At 48.1% G+C, this 22,846-nt stretch overlaps 1 protein-coding gene across 3 annotated transcripts in view; it reads left to right on the plus strand.

The window, feature by feature from the left end:
- The window catches only part of LYST (lysosomal trafficking regulator), a 3,752,809-nt gene that overhangs the window by 1,960,182 nt on the left and 1,769,781 nt on the right, over positions 1–22,846 (plus strand). For all 3 annotated transcript variants that reach the window (XM_085611970.1, XM_085611971.1, XM_085611972.1), the window contains one exon: positions 1,880–2,046. In XM_085611970.1, coding sequence (XP_085468096.1) covers positions 1,880–2,046 — 167 coding nt within the window. The remainder of the gene's footprint in view (positions 1–1,879; positions 2,047–22,846) is intronic.

Genomic DNA, 22,846 nt, shown 5'->3' on the forward strand with positions numbered 1-22,846 from the left:
AGGTTCAGTTAGTCTGAATCTTTCCAGGGAGTTCTAGATCAAGATGAACCAGGAGAACAATCGTCCTTGCCCTCCCAGCCAGGCACTCTCCGTGGCAAGTTTGAGGCCTGTTGTGGAGTGTTGAAGATGTGCTGTTTGCCTGCAACAGTGAACTAAAACCAGATAGAGCATAGCGTAGGGGATGTCTAACTACTGTAGTTTCTGCTTGACTAGGAGAAATCTCAGCCGTGTCTCCTGGACAGTCGCCATGAAGTCGGGAAATAAGGAGGTAGCATGGCTGTCAAAAATCAAGAAACGCTGCGCACAAGCCATAGGAAGAGTGGTATCCCAGTCTCGAAAGTTCAGAAGGCGTGCGATTATTGGGTGGACAGACGCTCCCGCAGGAGGATGACTAGCCAGAGAGTGGTGCGCTCACTCTACTATCAGCATATGTGAAAAATAGTCTGGCCCGAAGAGTCGTCAACTTTTTTTCCACAGCCATCCAATCTGCCTGTGTTGGTTGGCTCAGGGACCCCTAGCATGCAGATATTATTGCACTTCGAGCACGCCTCTAGCTCCTCGTTTTTCATCGCTCTTACCTTCAGGACTTTTTCCATGTTGAAGAGGGGTGGCGTCGAGTCTTAAACCTTTGATATGCATTGTTCAGCTTCTTGTAAGCGGCTGTTGTGCCTTTCCAATTTGTGTGTAATATTGTCTATCCTGGTGCTGAATGATTCCATTTTGGATTCAGTGGAGGTTAAACTGCTCTGCATTGCCAGCACTAGGGCCTTCATGTCCCCAGAATCCGTGCTAGCTTCCGGTGGGGGGGTCCGGGTTCATCTGGCCCCACTTCTACAGTGTCATCACAGTGACGAGTCGGCTTGGATTCAAAGTCCAGCTTAGAATGGCAGTCATCTGATTTGCTCAACATTATGTGTCTTTCCACTGATTGAACACTCCGCAGTGCGTTTCATCCCAGGTACCCAGTCAGTAGGAGTGTGGAAGATGGTGGTCCACCAGGAGAGCAGCAAATAATACTCACAATGTAATTATCCATTTTTACTGTAGAATGCTGTAAATGGGAAACATACTTAATATAGACAAAGGCTTTATTCAAGAATGTGTTTCTTTACAGGATCTATTGTAGTTTTAGTTTTTCCCTTCCTGCCTCCCAGTAATGTTTTGCATAGACTCTGCTTTAGGATTCATGTAACTATTCAGTGGTACTGCTGTCTGCTGTAAGGAACTTCTCCATACTCCCTTTCATCTTCCTGATCTTGGAAACCACCCTAAAGACCCTTGGTGTGGATCATAACTGCTGAATTTGTTTGTGAACCCTAACTATTCAGTCAGTGTTAAAACAATTCTTCAATTGGAGCTACTTCTGCAGCATTCAACTGCCTTCTGACATTTTCCTACACCAAGGCTGCCCCTGGGCATCAGCAAGATGACCTAGAAAGTGAATGTTGTAGAATAGCTATTGTGTTCTCTCCTTTTCTGCAACTGTGACTGTTGATTAAACACAAACACATACATGAGGGGTATGGTCTTAAACTGCTTGCTGATCAAGGTGCTTGGATTCCAACATCTCTTCAACAGTGGACACTGTGTAACCCAAGCTGGAGAAGGCAGGGATATCAAATTGTTGTGTTAACATTGGTAACTAGATAGATTCAGGGTAATTGCACAGCCCTGAATTTGGAGCTTAAGGCCTGAAATATTTTTACATCTTTGAGTAGCAAGAATTTTATTTAAATTGTCAGTATGTTATTTGCCGACTGAACACGCTTAATGTGAAGTGTTCTACCTAAGCATTTGAAGAGTAATTATCACTATTAACATGTTTTTGTTTTGTCTATAATCGGCTCTGCTCTTAAACACTTTAACTGTTTATCCACAGTATGTCCCTAAATGAGTACAAGTTACTCATGTGTGATATTCAACAGCTGCTGGTGACTGTTACCATCCATTCCTGCAGTTCCCCAGGTTCTCAATGTTTTCGAGTTGTAGAGGATCTTATTCTTCTTCTTGGATATCTTCAAAATAGCAATAATAAAACAACACAATGTAAGTTTTTTGTACATCTTGGTCATGCACTTTAAATTGAAATATGTTTGTCAACGTATATGCCTATCACAAAATTATAGTATGATTTATTTCTGATGGATACATCTGCCTGTGGATTCCTCACCTTTTGAATTACCCCTGCGACAGCATTCCATGGAAATTCTTTTCCCACGTCAACCAGGATGTCATAATAGCACGGCTCAGCTCGTGACACCGTAAGAGGTCATTGGAGCCATAGGAAGACCTCATCGGCGTGCTGACGTCAGTTCCCTTTTTCCACGCTGTTGGCGCGTAACAGTGTGTTCAAGGCATATGAGCTGCAGATTGTACACTTAGCATAGGTCGCCATCTGGTGTTGGGCCCGGATGTTTGCAGTTTGTTTTTCTTCTTGGACCGTCTTTGGAAGTCACGAGTTTGGTGACTCCTCCTTCGGTCCGTACTGCGCATGGGCTTCGGCTCCATCCTCAGATTGTTTTTTTCCGCCATCGGGCTCGGATGTGATACTTCGTGCTCCGGCTTCGAACTTCTACGGTTCCAGCCTCGACGGAAAATCCTCGATTCTTCGAGTTCCTTCATCATCTTCATCTCTCGAAGCGGCACTTTCTCCATCCCGTACATCGACACCGGCCTTCGGGCCCTCCGCGACTCCGGTCCCGGCCGATGGAAAGGACTCCGTTCAAAAAGTGCCCAAAATGTGGGTCTAAATTTCCCCACACCGACCTCCATCAGGTGTGTAACCTTTGCCTCTCTCCGGAACACGAGGCTAGAGACTGCCCCGCCTGCAAGTCTTTTCGATCGAAAAAGACCATCCGAGATCGAAGAGCTCGACGCACCATGGCGCACTCATCCTCTGCAGCTCCACCGGACATCTTCAGAGACGACGCCGAAGCTTCGGGGCAAACACACACCGAACAGGAGGAAGACGTCGTCAGCGCTTCCGAGGCCGACGACTCCGACGTGGAGGACGTTACACCAGCGCAGCGGGCCGTGAGTACTATGCCCCCTCCCAACCCCGCGCCGAAAACCAAAGAGACTCAGGTTACTCCCTCGCCTGCCGGCCTGGGCAAAACCAAAACCAAAGCTTCGATCACCCCACCTTCGGGCCCGGTATCGAAGCCCCCAAAGTCTCACGGCAGCTCGGAATCGAGCCAGCCGACGCCCGGTGCCGAAAAACACCATCCGGCACCGAAGACTGCAAAATCCAGCTCGACTCCGAAACCACCGGTGCCGAAGCCTGGACACTCGGTGCCGACCAAACACAAACACAAATCTGTCGGCACCGACGCTCCGGCGCCGAAACATCATTCGACGCCGAAACACACGGAGACCTCAAGAAAGCATGGCGCACACAGACCATCGAAACCCCCGGTTCCGAAATCACCGGTGCCTACAGACGACTCGGCACCATTGGCTCTGTTTACACCAGACCCTTTACAAAAGACCTTGTCCAGAGATCCAAAGACTGGGCTTTTGACTTTAATTACCAAGAAAAGACGCCTTGATGCTCCGGCTCCTCCTCTTCCACCCAAAAGGAAGGACTCCGCTACTTCCCCCCTCAGAGTGCCCTCCCCACTGCCACCCCCCCTTCCTCCTCCACCTCCTCCACCCCCTCCACCTCACAGGTCTCCGCCACCTTTACCTCACTACGATCCGGCCCCATCCCCAGATCCGGATGACGGGGACCCGGACAATTACCCGGCGGAGGCCCCAATGGATCCCACTCCACCAGGGACCCCAGATCCATGGGAGGATTACAATAACCCTGATATACCCAATGTACCTCAAGACGACCTATACCCATCAAGGCCGTCTCCTCCAGAGGACTCTTTAGGGTTTCATCATTTAGTGCAGAGAGCAGCACACTACCATGGGGTGGACATGCACAGTGAACCAGTGGAAGAAGACTTCCTACTGGATACATTTGATATACAAGACAAATCCACTTCTATTTTACCCATGCTTAAGGGTGTCACCAAGCACGCTACAGAGGTGTTCAAAGACCCTGTCAGGGCCAGAGTACTGAACCCTAGAATAGAGAAGAAGTACAAGGCCGCACCCACAGACCCTGCATACATCAAGGGCCCTGCTCCCCTAGATTCCCTAGTTGTCTCCACAGCTAGAAAGCGGGCTAACTCCCAATCCTCAGGAGATGCCCCACCGCCAGACAAGGAATCTAAACTTCTGGACGCGTCTGGTAAACGCACCGCCTACCAAGCTGCAAACATGTGGCGCATTGCAAACACACAAGCACTGCTTGCGCGATATGATAGAGCACACTATGACGAACTAGAGGCTCTTATGCAGCACCTTCCAGAAAAATACAAGCGCCAAGCTCATGACCTGATACAGGAGGGTAAACTAATTACACACACCTCCATTAAGTGTGCCCTCGATGCAGCCGACACTGCTTCTAGAGCCATAAATACCAGTGTCCTGCTTCGTCGCCATGCCTGGCTCAGGATCTCAGGTTTCAAGCCTGAAGTCCAGGCATCCATACTCAATCACCCCTTTGACCAGCAAACACTCTTTGGGCCAAAGGTAGACGAAGCGCTGGAAAAGATGAAAAAAGACACAGACACAGCGAAGTCTATGGGGGCACTCCAAACACAAGCCTCTAAGCGTTCCTTTCGACGCTCGTCCTTTCGTGGCACAGGCAGAGGCTCCTCCACCGATAATGCCTCTACCTCCTACAAATCCCCTCCTCAAAATACCTTTTCAAAGGGCAACCAAAGGGGTGGTTACAGAGGCAACAACAATAAGGGCAGGGGCAAAACCAACAACACCCGTTCTGCCACCCCACCCGCACAATGACTCCCCTCCGCTCCCCCCAGACCATTCCACCCCGGTCGGGGGCAGACTAAAAAATGTTATCCACGTATGGGAGTCCATAACATCGGACAAATGGGTGACCCAAATTATTCGGTCAGGGTACTGTCTCGAGCTAACATCTACCCCACCCAATATCCCACCAAGGCACCGTCCAATGTCTCAAGAACATTCCACACTGCTCAAACAAGAGGTACTCTCACTCCTCCAAAAACACGCTATAGAGCAGGTACCCGTCAATCAACGAAATCTAGGGGTCTACTCCCTATATTTCTTAATACCAAAGAAAGACGAGACCCTCAGACCCATTCTGGACCTCCGGCCTCTAAATGCCTACATACATTCAGACCACTTTCACATGGTCACCCTACAACAAGTCCTCCCACTCCTCTGCCAGGGAGACTTTCTCACAACCCTGGATCTGAAAGACGCATACTTTCATATTCCAATACACCCCTCTCACAGGAAATACCTCAGGTTCGTGGTGGACGGGCAACATTACCAATTCACGGTTCTCCCCTTCGGGGTCACCACTGCACCACGGGTGTTTACCAAATGCCTAGCAGTAGTAGCAGCACACCTCAGACGTCAACATATTCACGTCTTCCCTTACTTAGACGACTGGCTGATAAAAGCCGCGTCCTACCACCAATGCGTGCAACATACATACAGCACCATCCAACTGCTTCATCAGCTAGGCTTCACGGTGAACTACCAAAAGTCCCACCTCATACCATCTCACACAAAGCAATATCTCGGGGCCACTATAGACACCTCCAAAGGTATTGCCTATCCAAACTCAGCCAGAATCACAAGCATTCTAGCCTTACGCAAAACATTCCTTCCTCAACACTCTCTTCCAGCAAGAGTGTTTATGAAGCTCATAGGAATGATGGCGTCTTGCATCTTCATAGTGCCCCATGCAAGACTCCACATGCGTCCACTTCAGGAGTGCCTAGCACAACAGTGGAACCAGGCCCAGGGTCAGCTAACGGATCTGGTGTTGGTGGACGGCCGCACACATCACTCTCTGCAGTGGTGGAACACCACAAACCTTTCCAAAGGACGGCCGTTCCTGGACCCGGTTCCTCAAGTGACTCTAACAGCGGACGCATCGCTCTCCGGCTGGGGAGCGCACCTCTTACACCTCACAATGCAAGGTCTATGGACGCCACAGCAAAAAACGCTCCACATCAACCATCTGGAGCTTTTGGCGATCTTTCTAGCCCTAAAATCTTTCCAAAAACAGATTTCAGGCAAAGCAGTCCTCATTCGCACAGACAACATGACTGCGATGTATTATATACAAAAACAGGGGGGGACACACTCTCCCCAGCTCTCCCGCTTAGCCCAGAGCATATGGAGATGGGCAATCCCCCAAAACATCTTTCTCCTGGCACAGCATGTTCCAGGCGTACAAAACACCATAGCAGATCTGCTCAGCAGACAGACGCAACAACTACACGAATGGGAACTGCATCCACAAGTTCTTCACCCATTCTTCCAACAGTGGGGGCATCCTCAAATAGACCTCTTCGCCACCCACGAAAACAAAAAATGCCCAAGCTTCGCCGCCAGATACCCACACCCATTGTCCAAGGGCAATGCGATATGGATGAACTGGTCAGGCAGATTTGCATACGCCTTTCCACCTCTCCCACTAATTCCATTAGTGGTCAGGAAACTACAACAGCACTCCCTCACACTCATTCTGGTAGCTCCGACGTGGGCCAGGCAGCCGTGGTACACCACGCTACTACAACTATCAGTGGTACCACATCAAAAACTGCACCTTTCCCCATGCCTCCTAACCCAGAACCATGGAGAAATCAGGCACCCGGACCCAGCTCAGCTCAACCTGGCGATCTGGCTCCTGAAATCTTAGAATTCGGATACCTTAACCTTCCCCCTGATTGCATGAACATCATCATGGAGGCCAGACGTCCTACCACTAGAGCATGCTATGCCGCAAAGTGGAAAAGATTTGTAATGTACTGCCGTAACAATACAATCAACCCTTTAGATGCATCCATACAGCACATCATATGCTATCTGCTCCATCTTCACAGGTGTAACCTGGCATATTCATCCATACGCCTACACCTAGCAGCGATCGCTGCCTATCTACAAAACAGGCAGCATTTATCACTCTTCAGAGTGCCCGCTATTAAAGCCTTCATGGAAGGCCTTAAACGAGTAATTCCTCCCAGGGCACCACCTTCCCCTGTATGGAATCTAAATTTAGTTCTTACACGACTAATGGGTCCGCCCTTCGAACCAATGCACAAATGTGAGCTACAGTTTCTCACCTGGAAAACAGCTTTCCTTGTAGCTATCACTTCCCTTAGAAGGGTTGGTGAAATACAAGCGTTCACCATACAGGAACCCTACATACAAATGCATCACAGCAAGGTCATACTTCGCACAAATCCGAAGTTTCTGCCCAAAGTCATTTCCCCCTTCCACCTCAATCAATCAGTGGAATTACCTGTATTCTTTTCGCAACCCCAATCTGTTGCAGAAAGGGCCTTACACACACTTGATGTAAAAAGGGCGTTGCTGTACTACATACAAAGAACGCAACCCTTCAGGAAAACTAAACAATTGTTCGTTTCCTTCTCTCCACCACATAAAGGCAACCCCATTTCAAAATCAGGGATAGCTAGGTGGATTGTAAAATGCATACAAATTTGCTATCAGAAGGCAAAGAGAACATTATCTGTTCCCCCTAAAGCCCACTCTACAAGAAAGTTAGGGGCTTCTATGGCTTTTTTAGGGAATATACCCCTAGATGACATCTGCAAGGCAGCCACATGGTCTACACCGCACACCTTCACAAAACACTACTGTGTAGATGTGCATTCCAAGCAGCAAGCTAGGGTGGGCCAGGCTGTACTAAAGACACTTTTTCAAACAGCTGCAACGGATACCGGTGGTCGCCGCTAAGGTTGGGTACTGCTATACAATCTATGCTAAGTGTACAATCTGCAGCTCATATGCCTCGAACGGAATATGCTACTTACCAGTATGCATCTGTTCTTGGCATGTAGAGCTGCAGAGTTGTACACGCCCACCCGCCTCCCCGGCTACCTGTATCCGTTCCAGTACATCTTATTTAGATACAACACATGGGTTTCTCACTGTTATTACTACGCTCCATCATTTCCCTGTTGGCGAAAAACAATCTGAGGATGGAGCCGAAGCCCATGCGCAGTACGGACCGAAGGAGGAGTCACCAAACTCGTGACTTCCAAAGACGGTCCAAGAAGAAAAACAAACTGCAAACATCCGGGCCCAACACCAGATGGCGACCTATGCTAAGTGTACAACTCTGCAGCTCTACATGCCAAGAACAGATGCATACTGGTAAGTAGCATATTCCTTTTCTGCGACTCTCCAGTTCTCTGTGATTACATTGTTTCTTCTATCTTCTTCATGTTACAGTTGTAATGGCTACTACGAAGAGGTCGGGTTTCAAGCCCTGCAGGGAGTGTGGAAGTCATGTCTATGACGGACCCACACGACGACTGTCTTTGGTGCCTTTCTTCCAACCACGATGTTGATGGGTGTTCGAACTGTCCGAAGATATACCTGAAGGCAATAAAAGTACGTGAAGCCAAACTCTTCATGGCGAAGGCGAAAAAGGAGAAGAGGGGTCGTAAGCGTTCAAAGTCGTTGACCTCGCATATTTCGAAGTCGAAGAAGCATAAGAAGTCGAAGAGAAGACATGGTTTTCGACGTCGTTCTTCGAAGGGTAGGGCTTAGAGATCAGCCTCTTCAGTAAAGCAGCATTGTGAAAAAGACTGTCTCTCCGTCGCCTTCTCCTTCTCTGCAGGCGACTCCGGTTCACTCTCCTGCTTCAGTGGATTCGCCGACTCAGATGGATTCACCAACGCCCAGAGGTTCTCGGGCGCTTAGGAGTCCTCCGGCTCCCAGGGAGTCTTCTCCAGTATCTGTGGCTTCGCCTGTGCGGGCACCAATGTCTCCGGCTCTGCAACTCCGGCCTCCTGTACTTCCCCGGATGGTTCAAGACCAGGGGAGTTCGGATCCTTATCCTTCTTTTCCAGGGCCAGGATCAGATCCATCGCATTTCCTTAATTAGATGTATGGCATCTTTGCCAGGGCATCTTACCGTACTGTTGCACCTTCTGGACCCGTGGGTCCACTTGCCTTTAACTTGGGCATCCCCCAACAATATGCTCAGGCACCTTTCGTGCCTTTGATGCCGACGGCTTCATCTTGGCAGTTTCTGGCGCCAAGGCTTTCGACTCCGATACCTCAATTGCCAGCGCCGTCTGGTGTTGAGCCAGCGCTGACCAGGATTCAAACGGTGCCATTGCCCACCTGGAAAGGTCCTCCATCACTGCCGTCGCTGGTGTCAGCAGCGCTGTGGCTGGCGCCAGTTAGTAAGCAGCGTTCCAGGAGGGAAGCACAATGACTGCTGGGGGAGGATGAGTACTAGTAAGAGCAGGAGGATGGGGAGATTCACGACTCCGTAGACTAATTCGAAGGTCTATGTGAGGCTAGTCGCCTTGACACTTCTCCAGAGTGTGAGCTTTCTTCTCCTAAAGCTTCATCCTCACAGGATCTTGCCCCTTATCATGTGGTTATCAGAAAAGCACCTGAGTTGTTGGACCTTCAGTTGCCCTCAGCTGAGGTAAAATCTAATATTTTAACTGAAGTGCTTCATTCTTCTTCCTCTTCACGTGAACCTCTGTTGCCTTTCAATGAGGCGTTGACGGAGCCAATTATAGAAGTGTGGCAGAAACCCTTGTCTGCCTCTGCAGTTTCAAGATCAGTGGCAAGGAGATATAGACCTGTTCCAAGTGATCCAGTTTTCCTTACGGCCCATCCATCTCCGGAAAGCTTGGTGGTCCAGGCTTTTTGCTCCAAGCAGTCATCTGGATCCTTTCCCACCACCCCGGGAGATAGGGATTCCAAAAAGCTAGAGCAGTCGGCCAGAAAGGTGTTTTACTCGGCAAGTATGGCTCTGAAGTCTACTAACGCCACATGCTTGCTGGAGAGGTACATTCATGCTCTAATGGACTCTCTCAAGCAGTTGGCTACTAAGCTTCCTGAGAATGATTGTGTTCATTTTCTTGAGGCACTTTCAGATTCGCAAGTAGCTGCCCGTCAGGTTATCCAGTCGGGTCTGGACACTGCAGACTCGGTTGCTCGAGTAATGGGTTCTTCGGTTGCTACAAGAAGACATGCCTGGCTTAGATAATCGGGTTTCTCGCCAGATGTTCAGGCTACTTTACCGGATCTACCATTTGATGGGTAAAGGTTGTTTGGTACCAATGCAAACTCTGCGCGGCAGCGGTTTAAGGACAGTAGGGCTACTGCAAGATCCTTGGGCCTGCAGTCCCAGCCCAGGGGCCATGGGTACAAGAGGTATCGAGGTTTTGGGAAGACAGCTTCCTTTCGTGGCCGACAGCAGCCTCAGCAACAACAGCAGCAGAATCCTCTCTACCGGTCGTACAGAGGTAAAGGTAGAGGCAGTCTTCTAGGAGCTTTCAGGCAACAGTTTTCCTCCTCCTCCTCCTCTCCGTCCCCAACACTGGTACCACGGGAAAGCAACTCTAGATCCCCCATCTTTGAGCATGCTGGTCCTGTAGGGGGTCGGGTGTCCCATTTTCTACAAGATTGGAAATTGGTTACTTCGGACCGTTGTGTTTTGAATCTTGTGACGAACGGGTACGCCCTCCATTTTCTAGAGTTTCCACCTCCTTACCCTCCTCGCCAAGATTGGTGTTCAGAGGACCATTTGTTGCTTCTGCAGCAGGAGGTTCTTACCTTACTGCAGAAAGGTGCGATAGAGGTGGTTCCAGAGCAGGAAAGGGGTCAGGGATGTTACTCCTGTTATTTCATGATTCCCAAGAAAGACGGTCGGCTCAGACTGATCCTGTACCTCAGAGTTTCGAATTTTTACCTCAGGCAGGAAAAGTTCAAAATGTTGTCCTTGGCTCTGGTTCTATTGGCGCTGCAACAGGAAGACTGGATGGTGTCGATCGATTTGCAGGATGCGTATTTTCATCTTCCCATCCTGAAGTCACATCAGGTCCTCCCAATCGGTCTCACTTCCGCACCACAGGTCTTCAAGAAGGTGATGGCGGTGGTGGCAGCACATCTCAGAAGGTCGGAGATTCCTGTTTTCCCCCATCTGGACGACTGGCTGCTCAAGGCGAAGTCTTCAGAAATGGTGTTGCGCCACTTGTATGCATCTGAAAGAGACACGTTAGTGATAAATTCCTTACCTTAGAATTTCCCCAGGCGTCGGACTGGATCCGCAAAGTTTTTGGAGCAGTACCCCTGCGCGTCAGTAGGTGGTGTCTTGCGGCTCCGCGTCCGTCGCTGGCGTCGTAACCGCCGAGATGATGTCACGGACACTACTTAGGCGCCACCCATGCGCGCTGACGTCAGTTCTTTCTTTTTCCGCGCCAGCAAGCGCAGATCCGGATAGAGCACGTACCTTAGTCACTTTTTGACTACTCTTTTGAGACTTTTTGTCTCCCCCCTTTTTTCTCCTGGTGCACGTAGGGAGTCTTGTGGGGCCTGCCGTCGCAATATGTCGGTGGCGGACCCCCACGATGTTTGCCTCTACTGCCTGGAGACTGACCACGACTCCCGGTCTTGCCGGGAATGTCGGGCCATGGCCCCGAAGGCCTTGAGGGAGCGGTGCCGGAAGCTGCTGGAGGTCTGGCACTCGTCCCAGCGCCGCTCCAGGGACCGGTACCGCTCGCAGGGCCACTGTCATCGATCCTCGGGTGCAAGTCTTCGCCCTCAGATTCCGGTAAGCGACTACATAAAAAGAAGTCGAAGAAGCGTGTTCGCGCTCCGATGTCCCCCCCCCATTGGTCCTCGGATGCGGACGAGTGGGACAGGGGTTCTGCTCCTGCGGCTCCTTTGGAGCCTGGGAGTCCCACGGCCTACTCGCTCTTACCCAGGTCCGACAGCGACTCCCGAACATGTGCGAGAATTTCTTGCCACCATGGACCGCCTTTTTAAGCCTCGGGCTCCCACCGGCACGCCTTTGGGCCCCGCGGTCCCGTGTCCAGATCCTGTTGGGCAGCCGGTTGATCCAGCTTCGGCGCCACAGGATCCTACGCTGTTGGCTGTTGGCTCTGGCGCCGGCGCCACGAGGTCCGGTGCTGCCGGCTCCGGCCCCGCCCTTGGCTCCACCACCGCAGTGGGTGCCGTTCGTTCCACCCTTGCCCCGGTTCCAGGACCATTTTGTTCCTGCCTGAGATCTGCATTGGGAGACGGCGCCGGCCGTTCACGGCGCAGTTTCCAACGCCGTTTGTCCCTTCTACGGCTCCGGCTCTGCCACCGTGGCCAGTTCCTCCTGCAACGGGGGTGGAGGATGACTGGGATGGGTCCGAGGACCCTCTTGCCTGTCAATGTGACTCCGAGCAGGATTGGGTGGACGATCTGGAGGACGCCGGCGACCTCGATGTCTCTTCTGACCCGGGGTTTGCCTCTCCCCCGCCTACGATGGAGGAGGGAGCTTCCTACACGATGGTGCTCCATTGGGCTGCTGAGGTCCTCAACCTTGATCTTCCTACGGTGGCTCTCAAAACTAAACTCCTTACTGAGGTGCTCCAGACCGCATCGACTTTGTCGGAGCAACTGTTTCCCTTTAACGACGCCCTCACCGACGTCCTGTTTGGCACTTGGTCATGGCCGGCCACAGGGGCCCCTGACGATAAGAATGTTGCCAGGCGCCACCACCCCGTGCCTGGTGACCCCGCGTTTCTGACCACTCATCCCACGCCTGAGAGTCTGGTCATCCAGGCCTCGACGTCGCAGAGTGCCTTTCCCACGGCTCCACCTGATAAGGACTCTAAGAAGCTGGAACAGTTTGGTAAGCGGTTGTTCTCCTCGGCCAGCTTGGGGCTGCGGCAATGTTCCCTCTATTTTTTTTCCTCTGTGTGCAGCAGTGGAGGGTCTGTGCGCTGCAACCTTGGCTATGTGCGCCAGGAACCATACCGCACGCAGCGCCAAATGTCACTCCAAACATTTACTTTAAAAAGTGAAAAGATGGTGGATTTTTACACATATAGCGCCACGTTAAGGGTCTTAAGGTCGGTTTGCAAATTGGATAAACACTCCATGACATTAATTGGTTACACAGGCAAGTACACTTCAGGTTTAGAAAAGCACAAGACTCCAAGGGGCATATTATCAAGAACGGCGTTAAAATTATCGCCGCTTTAGCGGCAGGAAACTGCCGCTAAAGCGGCGATAATGGGCTTGATAATATGCCCTTGAGAATTCCAATAGAAGCCCATGTTCTGTTGTGAACCTGGGCTTCTATTGGAATTCTCAAGGGTATAATATCAAGCCCATTATCTCCGCTTTAGCGGCAGTTTCCTGCTGATAAAGCGGCGATAATTTTAATGCCATTCTTGATAATATGCCCCCAACGGTGGTACCATCATAAGATTTTACTAAAGATTCTTAACTGGAGCACTGTTCATTGGGTGGGGAAATGTTGCTCCTTTTGTTACTTGCAGTTTAGAAGTTTGAATCCTAATATAGAACAGTAAGCTATTAACTATCAAAGAGCTGCATTTCCATTAATTGCAATGGCAGAAAACCTGCGACAGACCACACGAGTGGAAGAGTAAAATAGCTTTTGATTGTAAGAACGTAAGGGTGTTTTTGAACAGTAAATAGAAAAATTCAGCCTGAAATTTAAAAATCAGCATCAAGAGGAATAACCTTCAATCATGTTTTACTTGAAGATAAGTTTAAACAAAACACAGAACAAGGCACAGTAGGGTAGCCGATTCAAGGGAGTTCCTCAGATACTAAAATAGATGCCTAAATAACAGCCAACCTCTATACGTCTCAAACCACAAAGTGACTAGCTGGAATTAAAGCTCTGCATTTTCGACCCCATACCTCCTGCTATGCTGTAGGTACCACAAGGGAGAGGGGCTGCAGCTTGCAAAGAGAAGAGCAACTTTAAAAACACAGCGTGTACTTCCTGAAAGTACACGCTGGGTTTTTTAACTTGCTCTACTCTTTTGTTTGTAAAGCGCCATGTGGGGAACAGGCCCGGCTCCAGGAATTTTTATTTGGGTGGGCCAAGGGTGCATTTGGGTGGGCCACTGCGGGCTTGATTTGTCGCATATATGTCTAGGCAGGCCTGCTTCCGGGCCCTCCTTGATCTCTTTTAGTCTTACAAGGCCCAGTAAAATGCACTTTTTTCCAAATCTCTTTCTAAATATTATCACTCTCAAAAAGTGCTTTTTCCATGTAATGTTCCTTTATTGGGAAGAGGAGGTTTCTGAGGTGGGAGTATCAGGCAAGTGACACTCTCGGGCTCCCTTTGTGCGAGCCTTCAGAGAGAATCCCTCTTCATTACTACCTCCGCCTGACCCCGAACTCTGCAACGCACTCCCTTACAGGCTTGATTATCCACTACTCCTCTCCAGTGCACCTTATCTCACAGCTGACCTTGGGCCCCAGCCCCATATCAGGCACCATAGGAGTAGGACTCCACTTTCATTTTTCCCGGTAAAAACATTAGTAAAATCTCCTACAAACTTAAAACATTGAATATAGCAGTAAATATAATTAGCACGCACTTTAAAGTATGTTCCACAGTAGCCCTTATGACCCGACTGCTAATTAAATAAACATAAACAGAAAGGCCATGACAGGGCCGGCTTCAGCGCTGATACGAAAGTATTTTTTGGTGCCACACCAATAACCTCTTTCTCCGTAAATACCTTTACCACCACCTTCCAACAGTGCCCCTCATCCCTCCATGGCCCCCTCTATTGACCTCCTCCTCGGATTCCCTCACTGCCACCCTCCAACAGTGCCCCTCATTTTTACTTAGCCCCTCTCTCATATGCATTTCATTTGTTGTATAGCGCTACTCATATCAGTGTAGTGTGTGTCAGTACTTTACACCACACACACATTATACAGAGACAATGAATCATACAAGTATGTAAATCAGTCTACAGGGAATGTCACATAAGCCAATGAGGATTACAAGGTGTAGGAATCACATGTCATCCATACTGGCGGGCAGCATATTTTAAGAGGGTTTGGTCTGGGGAAACAACCTTAGGATTTAAAGAGTATTCCATGGGGGTCAGCTTTACTGATAACAATGTATATCTGCCCGAACATACTCATTTTAGCAACATTAGAATAATGAGACTGCGGAAGTTCTAACTATATTCCAAAACAAAAAAATCCAAGTTCTAACTATACCATTCATGTTTGTCTGCAGCTCTTTGATTACAGTTCATTGGTCACTGTCCTATATTAGGATTGTAACTTCTGAACTGCAAGTAACACAAGGGTCTCTGTGACAAAAGCAGTAACCCACTGAGCTATCCACATAAAATACAGTTCATCTGACAGACATTCCCTGCTCACCTGCTGGCACTAGATTGGAATGTATCCAAGCTAGTGCCAGCAGGTGAGCAGGGAATGTTCTTTTCAGTGATACCCGCCACCACTTTAGTAACTTCTTCCCAGTAGTTGTGCAGTGTCAGACATGACCAAATCATGTGCATCATCTCCGCCCTGAGGCACGTCACATCTTCCCGGTGGAAGTATTTATTAATATGCCCAGGGGTTAGATGCACCCTGTGCAGGATGTAGAAATTAATCCTCGGATTAATGTCCTTGACCGGTTGCGACTCACAAAGGGGAAGGAGGGAGTTGGGGCTCTGGGAGTTGTAAGCAGATGTAATTAATATGAGATGTTTACTACAATGTAGACTGAGATCGCCCATTGCCATTACAAGATGAGATAATAGAATGATGTAAATGTCATATAACTCATAAATGCAATAAAATCTGTTTACAAAAAAAGTCTTCTACTTACAGCAAGCTGACAGAGGACCACCTCTCCTTGCTTAGTCAGGAGGTGTCAGCTCTCTTTGCCAAAGGGGATCTAGAGAAGGGGCCGACATCAGAAGTAGGTTGTGGTTGCTATTCACGTTACTTTCTGGTGCCCAAAAAGGACAAAGACCTCTGTCTTATTTTAGACATGCTCCTTCTCAATCTCTTCCTAAAAAAGCAGAATTTCAAACTGCTCATGCTTGCGTAAGTTCTGTCTGCCCTGGACCCAGGAGACTGTATGGTATCGCTGGACTTATAGTATGCTTATTTTCACATCCCCCCCCCTGTCCGCCAATAGGCGTTACCTACGGTTCATGGTTGGCCAAGAGCACTTTCAGTTTGCCGTGCCCCCCTTTGACCTTACCAGCTCCGTTTAGGTGTTCAAAGTGATTGGGTGGTTGCAACTTATTTACGGAGGTCAGGGATTCCAGTCTTTCCCTGCATCAACAATTTGTTGTTGAAGGTGGGCTCATTTGAAGGTAGTCGTGTCCCATCTACAGACTATGGCAAACCACCTGCACTTCCTATGGTTCACTATCAACCTGCCGAAGTCACACTAGACTCCCTCTGAGACGCTCTCTTTCATCAGATCTTTTCTGGCTACTGTGCAGTTTTGGGCCTATCCTCCCTAGCAGTGAGTCCAGGGTATTCAGTCTATGATACCGATGTCTCACTGAAATCTATACTAGATTTCTGTGAGACTGAATGAGGCTGTTGGGCATCATGGCTCCCTGCATCCTTCTTGTGACACATGCCGGTTGACATATGTCATCTACGCAATGGGACCTGATGTTCCAGTGGGCATAGCATCAGGGGAATCTCTCCGACATGGTCCAGATCTCAGAGGGGGAAAAGGCCTGCAGTGGTGGCTAATGAACCATGATTGGGTCGGTGGCAGACCTCTCTCCCTTCCCCAACCAGAGCTATCTATAATGGCAGATGCGTCACTTCAGGGCTGGGTCGGCCATTTGGGAGAGGTGGAGATCAGAGGACCCTGACCTCCAGCAGAATCAAGACTCCACATCAACCTGTTTTAACACAGAGCAATCCGCTGGCATTGAAGTCCTTTCTACCTTTGATCAAGGAATGGCTGGTGCAGGTATTCACGGACAACACCACAGCCATGTGGTAGTGCAACAAATAGGGTTGGGTGGGGTCATGAACCCTCTGTCAGGAGGTCCTGTGACTTAAGAAATGGCTGGAATGTCAGGGTATTTCTCTGGTGGTTCAACACCTGGCTCTTTCAATGCCAGAGCAAACTTAGCCAAATATGCCTAGTGGATCACAAGTGGTGTCTCCAATCTGGAGGTAGTGCAAAGTCTCTCAGCAGTGGGAAGAGCCTTGATTAGAGCTGTGTGCCACCACTGAGAACACGCAATGTCAGAATTCCTGAGTGCTGGAGTTTCCAAGGCGGCTCTTGCTTGGAGACGCTTTTCATTTAGAGTGGAGCTTCGGCCTCCTCTACACTTGAACACCCATACCACTCCTGCCTAGGGTTCTCAAGAAGATCAGGAACTACTGGGCCCAAGTCATCCTTGTGAATCCAGACTGGGCTTCGAGAATCTGGTATTCTGAGCTGTTGAGCATGTCCATCGGTCCTCCTATCATGCTACCCCTTCAGGTACATCTCCTGTCGCAGCAGCAGGGGATGGTACTCCACCGGAACTAGTTAACGCTCCACCTTCATGCATGGAGATTGAGCTGTGAAAGTTGACAGCTTTTGACCTCCCACCTGAAGTCTATAATGTTATTTTGGCAGCTTGACGTCCCTCCACTGAGACGGTACACACCGGCCGTTGGAGAAGTTTGTGCAATGGTGTCCAGACAAACCGGTTGACCCTTTATCTGCACCTCGTTCCCAAATTCTTTTATTTATTCTTACCCATTCCCGGCAGGCTCTGCATTGCTCATATTGAAGGGTTATTTGTCTATTTCAGCTTTTCTGTAGGTGCCAGATCAGCCCTCCCTTTTCTTGACCCCTATTGTAACTAGCTTCCTTGAAGGTCTTCAACACATGATTCCTCCAGCTCCCTTCCTTATGCCTCAATGGGTACTCCTTTTGAGCCGGTTCGTAATTGACCTCGTAGGCTCCTTGGTATCAAGGTGGCCTTTGTGGTGACAATTACAGTTGCCCGGAGAGTCATTAAACTGCAGACACTGTCGAATCGGCCGCCATCTATTTCTTTTCACCCAATAAAATTGGTTCTTTGGACTTGAATATCCTTCTTGTCAAAGGTTGTCACCCCGTTTCGCATAGGCCACTTCATCAACTTGGCTATCTTTTATGCTCCACCTCATCCCTCTAAGAAAGAGGAGAGACTCCCATCAGCTGGATCCAAAAAGAGCATTGTCATTCTACCTTGGCTGCACAAGAGAGATCTGGGGGATTGATCAATTCATTGTGGAGTACGTCGGAGCCAAAAAAGGAAAGGTGGTGTATAAACGGAGCATCTCAAGATGGATTGTGGTCTGCATCAAAATCTACTACGAATTTGCCCAAAAGCAGCATCCTGAAAGATTGTGTGCTCACTCCACCAGAAGTAAGGTTGCGATCACTGTCTCAGCTTGTGGAATATATTTCCTGAATATCTGGTAGGCAGCAACATGAACTTCTCTGCACACGTTTACGAAGCACTACTTCCTAGAGACACAGAATTTTCTAGTATAAATCTGTGTCGCTGTCCCACCTCCGGGGAGGTATTGCTAGGGTATCTATTCTAAGGTAAGGAACCTGTGGCTGAAAGTCTCTATCAGATGAACAAGTTACTTAACTTTTGTAATACCTTATCTGGTAGACGATCTTACTGTAGATTCCTTACCAACCCCCACATCTTTGCCATTCCTGCATACGGATTTCAGAGTAAAGGGATGTTTCCCTTTTAAGGGCCCTAGCTCATGCACCAGTGGTCAGTGTTCTTCGTGGCTTTGTGCTTCTGGCATGGAAAGTTGCAAAACGAAACTTATATCAGCGTACTGTGGTAGCACCTATATAGGCTCCATGCATGTCATTTCTGCATGGACGATGTCACACAGAGCCAAATGACCCCACCTACTGGCGTGCAGGAGTACTGCTCACGGAAAAAGTCTAGATCCAGTCTGACGCCTGGGGATTAATCTAAGAAAAGGTATCTTTGTCTAGATAGTCTCTACCAGATAAGGCATTACCAAAGGTAAGTAACTTGTTCACCAATGTTAAAAATGACTCCAGCCTAACCAAATCAGAAAGAAACCAATAATTACTGGAATTGTGTGCAAGATCCCCTGCTGACTGTGGCAGCCCAAAGAAAACTCACATAGTTTGAGAGTTGGATGTGGATACAACCTCATAGGTCATACTCACCTCTTGTATATACTATTTCTTATTTCCAACGAGAAAGAGATGTTGCTCCCTTTTCTCAGTGTGTGGGTGGAATGAGCTATATATCAGTTTAGACGGAAAACGATGGGAGAACATCAAGAGTGCAACAAATTTTGCATCTTGTGTAGGAGATGCTATTCAAAATCTTACATCAGTGGCACTGTGCATCAGAGAGTCACCATGAAAACAAAAACAAAAAACAATCCTTGAGTGGTTACTTTTGGAGGGTGATAGAGTTGAAAGGGTACATTGACGCATATATACCAAGGGTCCCACCTTCAATTGACAGAGTTCTGAAAGACTGTGTCAGAGAATATTTAAAGAGGTGACAGAGCAATAGGTAGTTGAATGTCCTGAAGCTATCTTGCTGAGGTGTCCCTCCGAATCAATATACCCATCATATACAAAGAAGAGTAATTTGATTTTGTAAGTAGTCCTAGCAGCAAAACCATTCATGCTTGCACCTTGGGAGGACAGGGGCACTCCCTTTAAGATTAACACGACTGCTGAAAGTTTGATGGAGTCTGTATATGCCAACAAATATAAAAATTCCCCAGGGAAAGGAGCAGAACTTTTGCGAGCAATGGAGATTTTTGCAGATTTTCTAGCAAAACATATAATAGAGCTCCGCTGCATCAGTAGCCTAGTTCTCAACATCCAGGAACCACTTGCATGATTTGATAGAGTGGTCAGGGAAGTGAAGCATTGACAGGAAGAAGATGAAAACAGTGGTATTGGACCCAAAGACAGTAAATTATTTTTGACAGAAGCTGACTACTTATTGGGATAGGGAAAGACACCAGACGAAGGAGGATACATTGAAATCGAAAGTGTAGGAAACAGGAATTTTGTTGCGGAGATGTGTTGTAATCTTTCAGGTATTAGATAGTGCATACCTTGTAACTCACTTCTTTCCCTTGGTTCCTTCCACCCTGGTGCCCCCATCCTTCCCTGTTTAGAATGGAATGTTTTACCTGGGGTTCATGATAGAAAGTTGGAGCTCTCTGCATTGAGGAGAGTGGATGACCAGAATAAAGAACCTTACCACTTCCCTCGTCTTGTCTTCTATGCCTTTGAATTTTAACACTGGTGACGATCCTGCGCAGGGGGCAGCTGGTCATCTTACCCTTTCAGTACTCTCTCCAAGCAGATATCTCCATCTTTATAACAAACATCGTGGGACTAAGGATCACTGCCTTCGCGGTACATTGTCTATACAAGCTTGATGTGCAGTTCATCAGGTCAGCTGGTTTGCTGTTGTCCGTTATGTGAGGCATATGTTTACCCTCGCGGAGTTCATATCTTTACAACAGGAGCTGTCCTTTTTTCACTGTACTTTGCCTTATTGTTCCGGAGTGATGTGTTTTAGCTGCCCCTCACACACACCTGTGAACCTTCAGTGCCTTTACCGATTCCCCCACAACATCCGGCACTACTATACAGCACTCGCCATACTCTTTAGTGAGGGTTCTGCTGGCATCCAACAGCTGATCTCCTCCTGTCAGCTGCTTCTATGGAGCCTCGCATCTTTGGTGAGGAGCTTCTCTAACGTGGTAGAGCTCTATTTTGCTTGTCGACGCTATTCTCCTCAGCGTAGCTCTACATCCTACAAGGAGTCTCCTGACTAGTGTCTCTGGCCCCGGCTGATGATGCTATCAGCATAGACGCATCCTGGTATTTCCTTTAGAGCGACATGCTCCGGCTCCTGGTTAGGCTGCCTCCTGCCACTCTCAATGACACTATTTTCCTCAGCTCAGTTTGGGGCGTGCCTTGAGGAGTTTCCCTGACTAGAATTTGCATTCCACTACAACGCTATTCCCCCCTCTGCACAGTTGGGGCGTGCCTTGAGGAGTTTACCTGACGAGCGCTCGCACTCCAGCTTAACATTGTATATCCTGTGAGTGCCTTCTGAGTTTGCCACTCATGCGTGCCCCATATAATTGAGGTACATTTTTTTTTTTTTTTTACAGTACCACAGCGGGACACGCATGCTATTAATCGTGTGTCACGTGTTATTTTGCCTCTGCAGCCTTCGGTGAGACACTCACCGTGACAGTGTGTCATCCAACTTCAGTGACACAGACACCACTTAGCGCTTCTCGCACATTTCTATTGCAAATAATTTGATTCTCTGGTGGCATACTCTTCCCCACCGTGTGCCATTGTTTTACGGTGATTGAGTCACAGCGTAATTCTGCCTCCTTCAACCTTCAGTAACTCCCTTACCGTGACAGTGTCATCCACCTTCGCTGACATGCACACCACTTAGCGCGCCTCGCGCATTTTGTATTATCAGCAGGTTAACTCTCCGGTGAGACACTCACCCCTACTGTGTGCCATTATTTTACGGTGTCATACACACCAATTACTACAGAACTTCTACTAATTGCTTATATCCTTATTGCTTGTTCCAGCTACTGTTGACATTATTATTGTCTTGTCTGTATATTGTACCGTTTTATTCCCTCACGGCTTACTCTGTATACCTTCCATCTCATTTAGTGGTATCTTTTATTGTGGGATATTGTATTATCTTTTCTATCCATCGTACTGTATATTCTTTTATATTATGGCAAGCACCAGTATTTGTCAACACACGTCCTTCTTAAACGAATGTGGTGAGCCAGAAATGTATTGGAAAGATTGGACAAAATTATTTGAATCATATTTAATTGCCATGGGGGGAAATACATTTTCTGCATTACGTAAGCAACATATTTTATTACATAACCTGGGAGTGCATGGTAGCAAAGTATATGAAACATTGCCAGAACATGAAGTAGAGGATGATGATGAACTAGATGTGTTTAGCTTTACACTTATGAAGTTAGAAATACACTTTGGGGACCAGGTCAATGTAGTTCTTGAACGCCATACGTTTTTCAGTTGTGTACAGGGCAAGCACAAACCTGTGAACAACTACGTAGCATCATTGAGGGGACTTACCCAACTCTGTGATTTTGGGGAACTCAATGACTCCCTTACAAGGAACCCCACACTCAGAGAAGCGATTACTTTAGCGCAATCCATTGAGCACACAGGTAAATGTATGAAAGAAATTAAGGTTACTGAGGAGGTAGTGGCTTCCGTCCAAGCAGAGGAAGTACACAATGAAGTACTCAAAGTAAAAAAGAAAGATGTACATGTGAACAAACCCATAAAGGAAAGTCATCGTTTGAAATGTTTTAGATGTGGCTGTAGTAATCACCTGGCTAACACTTTGCAATGCTATGCCCGCAGTGTTACTTGTAAAAAATGCAACAGAAGAGGACACTTTGCTAGAGTATGTAGGGATGGGGACAACAACCAAGTTAGAATAGTCAATGTAGAGGGTGAACAACGCCAGATATTTGTTTTTCAATTGAAAAGTAAAGAAGGTACCTCCGAACCTGACTATCCTAAATGCATGGCTTCCTCAATAATAAGCTAGTAGAAATGTTCACAGATTCTTATTCCCCATTCACACTACTTAATCTCTCTGATTACAAAGAAGTATTCGGAGACTCTGGTATAGACATGTGTGAACCGGATATTTCTCCAGAAGGATATACCAAAGATCTCATCCCTCTGCTGGGAATGATAAGGTACACGTAGACTTTAAAGGAAGATCTTCTGTGGGTAAGGTATACATTGTGGACAAAAGGTCCAACCTTCTTGGCTTGCAACACCAGAAGGAATTAGGCATTATACTTGACCCTAACAACAAGGACCAAGTCATCCATGTAGAGGGTTCCACTATTA

This window comes from Triturus cristatus, chromosome 6 (genome assembly GCF_964204655.1).
Source record: "Triturus cristatus chromosome 6, aTriCri1.1, whole genome shotgun sequence".
In the NCBI taxonomy this organism is placed as follows: domain Eukaryota; kingdom Metazoa; phylum Chordata; class Amphibia; order Caudata; family Salamandridae; genus Triturus; species Triturus cristatus.